The sequence below is a fragment of the Montipora capricornis genome, chromosome 5 (assembly GCF_036669925.1).
Source record: "Montipora capricornis isolate CH-2021 chromosome 5, ASM3666992v2, whole genome shotgun sequence".
NCBI classification, from domain to species: Eukaryota; Metazoa; Cnidaria; class Anthozoa; order Scleractinia; family Acroporidae; genus Montipora; species Montipora capricornis.
This window is the reverse complement of record NC_090887.1, coordinates 9,826,851-9,833,951: the sequence shown is the minus strand read 5'-3', so window position 1 is coordinate 9,833,951 and position 7,101 is coordinate 9,826,851. Positions and strand designations below refer to the sequence as shown.

At 40.3% G+C, this 7,101-nt stretch overlaps 1 protein-coding gene across 1 annotated transcript in view; it reads right to left on the bottom strand.

The window, feature by feature from the left end:
• Window positions 1-7,101, bottom strand: part of LOC138049395 (protein sidekick-1-like) — a 71,887-nt gene continuing 64,786 nt past the window's right edge. The window contains exons 20-21 of the mRNA XM_068895647.1: window positions 3,963-4,140; window positions 1-2,787 (exon numbers count right to left, since the gene is read on the bottom strand). Coding sequence (XP_068751748.1) covers window positions 2,567-2,787; window positions 3,963-4,140 — 399 coding nt within the window. The 3' untranslated portion in view covers window positions 1-2,566. The remainder of the gene's footprint in view (window positions 2,788-3,962; window positions 4,141-7,101) is intronic.

Below are 7,101 nucleotides of genomic sequence, written 5' to 3'. Positions count from 1 at the left end.
CATCCCGAAATTTTCACGCCGGCTTTTTTGATCGGACTACATGGCATGCCTTGTACGTTAGCCTGTTTTGCGCTTTCCGGGAAGTTTTAACGTGCGGTATGGCGTTTGGTACATTTCTTTCGCGTGCTTCGCACAAGAACAACGAAAATGCATTTTTTTAGGTTTGACGATTGCGTAAGCATTCAACAGTCAATCTCTTACTGCGACGAAACGCCGAAAAGATTTCCTCTCCAACATTGTACAACGCGAACAAGATAAAGTGCTCCCAAAATAGTCACATTCGCCCAAATGAGTGTTTTCAACTGACGTTTTCGTTAGCGTTGTCTTTGATGCCATAGCTCTCTTTTACCTTGGGCGTGGAGGTGAAGGTTTCATCAGTTGGTAAAGGTTACAAAATGGACCTTTTCAAGGTAAACAACGCCATTTTTAAAATGAAGCAAACAGTGTTGTCCAATCATTCGCTGATGATATAGCTGGGGCGAGTGTCTAACCCTATTTTTCATTTTTCATACTATTTCCTGTATTCTAGCATAGTGCAGTAAACTTGGTTTAAACACACATGCATAAAAAATCAAAAACAACGATTATACAGCCCTTACCAATAGCCCATTTTACAGTTATGTGTTCAGTTACCTGGCCTTTAAATGAACGTGAGGCCTATGTTGACCTTGTTTTGATAGAAACCTCACTGCTTTTCTTCTGTAAATTCTGCAACAACATCATTAACATAAGAAAAGGAGGGAGGTCTGTATCATAACAAGGTCAACACCAGCCTCACTTTCATTTAAAGGCCAGGTAGCAATTGTAAAGAGGTCTATTCGAGATCTGTATGGGTAGAAAATCCTAAAATAACAATGACCACAACCAGGTTTTCTGAGCCCGCGAGACTGACCATCCCCCAGCAAACCAATGTTTTAACGAAAACCGCTGGTCAGCAACCTGGTTCTGGTCATTGCTGTCTAAGGTCTTCCGTATGGGTACAGAGATCTTAGAGAGATTGAACATCACGTTTACGATAAACGGCAAACGTCGGACTAAAATTTGCGTTTTGCCAAAAATTGAAGAAATTCATTTGATATGAGTTTATTTCTTGCGTGTTAGCAGCAGGTGTCAAGTAACTTTTCATAAGAGAGAGACGAGGTAGAATTAATTTTAATGTGGTTTATGACAAGCAGCACCACACCGTTTCGCGTTTTCCGTTTCACGTAAATGCGATGCTTTATCTTTCCATTATATCTGAAATTTTACTGTGGAAAGGCGTACTTTCTTGGTAACCAGCCCAGGTAGGTTACCAAGCTGTATGAATAGTTTGGACGGAGCTTTTGAACATAAGAACCGTGCACTAAAGAACTACGCGGAATTAATGCTAACAGTAACCCTTTCCCAACGACTTCGATGAGAAGGATTTCTTCCTAATAACGACATGAAATAACTATTTTTTTTGGCTATTTCCTGGATAATAGCTATGCAGTTTACACACCGAGCAACGCGAAATGGTTGCAAAGCGCCCAAGTTTATATTAGGGACTTAAAGATCCACTACGGCGACGTCGACGAAAACGTCACAACACAATAATAGGGACTTTAAGATCTGCGACGCGACGATAACGAAAACGTCATTTAAAATTGCAAGTTCAGGTTTATTAATCTTTTTCGTCGTTACGTCGGCTTGTCTAACTTCTAAAAACTAGTGTAACTCCCCAGGAACTGAATTAGGAGGTGCGGTATTGAATCTACGACAGAAAATTCAAATTCGCTGCCTTTTGTTCACGTTCTCCGTAAAACTTGAGAATTGGTCATTTCACGTCGTAGATTTGCCGAAAACGTGAAAGAAATGTACAAAAATGAAAAATGCACGTGCACAGCGTGCAAAGCTATTGTTTTTGCTCATGAAATATGCAAAATTTGTGACGTTTTCGTTTGCCGTCGCGTCATAGATCTTAAACTCCCTAATATCGTTGGTTAAAAGAGGAAAAATAATCGTGCTGCACACGTGCGGCACGCATTTAGCACAAAGTCGTGCGGTACTCTGCACAACAACGGAATGAAATCACCAAATTTGAGGTTTTCACGACAACGCGATCGCAATTTATTTTTTAGGACACTTCGCCCACATTGTACGACGCTTTGGAAATAGCGAGAAAGTATTTTGAGGCGACGTTTTCGTTGACGTCGCCGTCGTAGATCGTAAAGTCCCTACTTACAGATCTACGACGCGGTCGTCATCGAGAACGCCAGAACAAAACAAGAATATCATTGATTAGAAGAGGAAAAATAATCGTGCTGCACGTGCGGCATGCATTTTAGCACGTTTCTGGAACTCTGTACGTTTTAACGACAACCTGTCGACTCTGAAAACCGCTCGCACCCAATTTAATTTGAGGATACGTCGCCCGCATTGTACGACGCGAACGAGATGAAATAATCACGAAAGACTTACGCTAGTGTAAAGTTATATTTTGAGGTGACGTTTTCGTCGCCTTCGCCGTCGAAGATCTTTAGTTAAAGTCCCTATTTTCAGATGATTTTCTCGTCGAAGTCGTCATGTTCCTCTTATAGGCTCTCTTTCAAGTTAGCTCAGTAACCGCCACTTCTTTGGAGTGTATTGGAGTTACTTGAGAGATTCTCAGCCAACGTGCTTCGAAAGATGTCTTTCTTCTCAGTTTCCAAAATCGTATTATTTGCCTCCTGTGCTTCTCTCCTAGGGCCTCTTTTATTTTGCGCATGCGCTGAAAAAACTCCTCCACTAGCATGTTCATTTCTTTTTGTAGAATTTCCTTGAAATTTACTGGAAATCAAAAATATATTAAACTTAAAGTGCACCTAAACTCAAATGTTTTTAGTCTATGATATTGATGTCTCCACCGAAAGCAAACATCGCAAATTTTCGCTTCTTATCTGCCGGGCAAGACGCGCAAAGTCATCAAAACTAGCAGCAATTAATTTGGACCCACAGGCAAAGGTCTATCTAGATTTTACTTCACAAACTGCTTTGCAATGCAGTCTTCAAAACACATATTACCAAGGTATTTTTTGCTAAAAAAAACCACTGTTAACGTTTTACACGGGAGTTCGGGGTAGCACGTGCACGTGATTCCCATAGACTAATGAACTTGTGGTCCTCAATAGGAGCCCGCCAATAACACTGGAACTCCGTGTCCTGCTCTTTTCGATCAGTGTGTGGCATCTTTATCCCCGGGAAAGGGATTGGGGGGGGGGGGGGGGGACGCCCATATAAAAAGGGGAGGGATGCTCGTCGTCTCGCTTAGGGGAGTAAATTTCGGATATTGGTCTCACTTAAGGTTTACTGGGCAAAACGCCATCATATTTAGCCGTGAAGGTCTCCCTTAGGGTTGCGCCCAACGAAATATAAAAGTGTATATTTATTTTAGGGGTCAAAAGAAGTCTGGGCCACGCCCAGATTGGTTTCCTTTAGGGGGTTAATTTAAAAATTTCGACAAGAATCCCTCCCCATTGTATATGGGAATCCTCCCCGGGGATCTTTAACGTCCCACGGAGTTTTTTGAACAAAAAGGGTTGTGAGACGGGGGCTACGGTTTACAGTCCTTATCCGAGAAGACTTGAAAGTCTAACCATTTGCGGATGTAACTACAAAGGCAGCAGTTTCTCCTCAGTTGGTTTAAGATCCTGAGTTTTGGTCCGTCTGGAATCGAACTCGCGACCTCCCGCATTGTAGCCCGACGCTCAACTCGCCTGAGCCACCGGTGCGCGGAACATAATTATGTAACCAACGGCCGGTAGGCACGTTTGGTAAAAAAATGTCATACTGATGAATTCTCCAAGGGAATGTTTTAAAACTTTGAACGACTTTTGAACACTATTTTGAAAATTCGAGCAACGTTTGAGTGCTTTTTTTGCCAGTTTTGAAGCACTGTTTTTTTAGAATTTTTCCCAGCGCAATGGGAGGCTCGAGTGTATTGTACAAGCAAAAACATTCCTTACCTTTCTGATGCACTTTCTCTCTTGATCGTATGCGACGTATAACTTCATACATCAGCGAGAAAAATAGGGCCACTCCGAGGCTTATACTTGCGTATCGCAAAGCCTTACGAAACTCTTCCGAAGTGCTATCAAACAAACCGCCTGAGGCGACCTCTTCCTTGTCGGTAGAATTAGAGGTCTGGAACGAAAATTGATCAAATAAATGGATCGTTCATGAATTCAAAAGCAAGTCATAAATGATTGAAATGCCTCAAAACGATCTTTTCCCTTTTAAGTTATAGCTCACTTTCATAAATGGCGACCACTTTTACATTTTTTTTTTGTCTTTATCTTAATTAGACCTACTGCCCTCGTTTTGAAACAAAAATTCTTTTGAAATTTCTTGTTCGTAGCGAGGCTAGAAGGGCTTATTAGCATTAAAACAGAACAATATTTTATTTGGCCGCCATTATAAAAGAGGTCTATACTTTTGGTAAAAACTTCTTAAAACTTTAAAAACAACACTCAACCTGGGTTATAAGTTATTATATGCTCAATACAATATCGCGTTTCTGATTGGTCAATGACAGATGCATAAATAGGTTACAGAGTGCAACACGGAAGTTGCTAGGGAAACACAGCGATTGAGTAATTAATAAATTAAAGAATGCTATGAACGTGCTCGGGCATTTGTTAATGGGCCTTAATCACATAGGAGCCATGTTGAGTCCCGAGGGACTGAAAAGTTTTGTTTTGCCCCATCGAGACTCGTTCCCAAACACTTCAACTCGAGGCTGGGGTTAATCGTTGATACGAAGTATAAAGAAAAACAAACTGGTCCAAAGAGATGGAATCAAACCGTTCCCATGGACAAAACTAAGTGGAAAAATATATTCAAATCGGTACGAAAGACCTGTAGAGAAAATAAAGTTAGGGAATTTCATTTCAAATTCATTCATAGAATTGTGGTGACCAAAAAGGAACTCTTTAGGTTTAATATCAAACCAGATAGTAATTGTATATATTGCGGGGATCTGGATTCTATAGACCATACTTTTTCAGAATGCCAGTTTACAAAGTCCTTTACTCAAGAAGTGGTACAATGGTTTAATACAGAGAATGACTCTGAATTTAATCTAAACACTGAAGATCTTCTTTTTGGTATTTTTCCAAGTTCAATTACCTTGATAAAAAAATTGAACTACACCCTCCTCTTTCTGCGGTATTATATTTATAAGAAAAAACTCCAGAATGACTCACCATTTTTATTACTTTCGGATTTCATCAACAAAATTAAATATAAGTATAAGCTTGAAAAAATTATTTAATAGCCATAAAAGCTCCTTCATCTGCTATTTTATACATTTAATATAACTGTAATAGAAGTGTTAAAAATAGATTTGACATAAATAAGCATACATTACGTGTGGCGGGAAGAAAGTCACGTGTGAAAGAAGGACTTATAGTCTGAGTGTTGATCGATCGTCGGATCGTTTCGAGTGTCAAGTTGAGTATTGAGTTTTAGATTTCAACCGTGCTTAAGGCCTGAAACCGTCGAGTGAAGTGGTAATTCGTATGGAAAATTGTAAAGAGATTATTCACCAGGAAATGAATTAAATATACCATAAAGATTCACTACATGGTCCTTTCGAGTCGGAGGAAATATAGGAAGGAGTAGAACAACAAAGCTGTTGCCGTCATCGAAGGATTTTTTGAATTGGAAAAAGGCGAAGTCTACTCAAAAAGGGTGTTTATGGACATAAAGCGTCATGAATATCGACAAGAACAGGAAAATACGAGATGCACAAAGGACCTTTGTGTACAAAACAGTGGGGAATGTGGAGAAAATTTTGACAGAACACGTGGGAGATTTAACGTCGTTCAGGGAAAAGTTACATGTAACGGCTCTGAAAGCCTTGTTGACCGAAAAATTGGAAACGACCAAAAAGCTGGATGAAACAATATTAGAGCTCACCAAACCAAAGGAACTGGAGAAAGAAATAGAAGATTCTGGTGAGTTTTGTGAGCACGTTTACAGTATTTTAGCGAAAATCGATTTGAGTTTGGAGAAAGGGAAACATGGCGAACACACACAGGCCCATGCGACAAATCAGGAAAATAGTAGTACCAGAAATACCGAAAGCGCAAAAGTGAAACTACCTAAACTCGAACTCAAATCGTTTTCGGGAAATTATCAAGAATGCCAGGGTTTCTGGGACACATTTCAATCTGCTGTCGATGGAAATACTGGCATCTCGGCCATTGAAAAATTCACCTACCTGAAGAGTTGTGTAACAAGCAATGCTGAATCCGCAATTGCTGGACTGCCTCTAACCGCAGACAATTATAAAGTAGCCATTGACATTCTTAAGGATTTGGTAAACCGCAGTTGCTGATATCAAATTATATGGATGCCTTATTGAAACTTCCATCTGTCAATTCAGTGCATGAAACAAAGAGATTACGTGAATTGTTTGACAAGATTGAAATCAACATTCGAGGTTTGAATGCGTTAGGAGTTGAATCACGGTCCTTTAGGAATTTATTGGTCCCAGTCGTGATGGAAAAAATCCCCTCAGAGTTACGATTGGTTGTAAGCCGTAAGTTTGGCAGTGAGGAATCATGGAATCTTGATGCCTTGTCGAGTGCACTGAAAACTGAGTTGGAAGCCAGGGAAAGATGTACTGCAATGAAAACAAGTGGTGCAAATGCCAAAACACCCATGTTTGAACAGTACAGAGCAAGAAGCAAACAACCCCATTCTGCCTCAGCCCTTTATACAGGCAGTGAGGAATTTACTCAACAATGTGTTTTTTGCAAGAAGAATCACAAATCCATTAACTGCATGACCATCACTGAACCGAAAGCCAGGAGAACAATTCTGAGACGAAATGGCAAGTGTTTTGTGTGCCTGAAGGGTGGCCATATCTCCACAAATTTTCTGTCAAAGGCAAAATGCTTTAACTGTGAAGGTAGACACCATGTAACCATTTGTGAAAGAATAAGGAACATTCCAACATCCAGGAATGTAGTTAGTGACGAGGCAACACCACATGGATCTGGATCATCTCAAGATAGGAGCAGAGAAGCCGGAACTTCAGCAATGCACGTTAGCAACAATGCCAACTCTGTGTTGTTACAGGTAGCCCAAGCCTTTGTT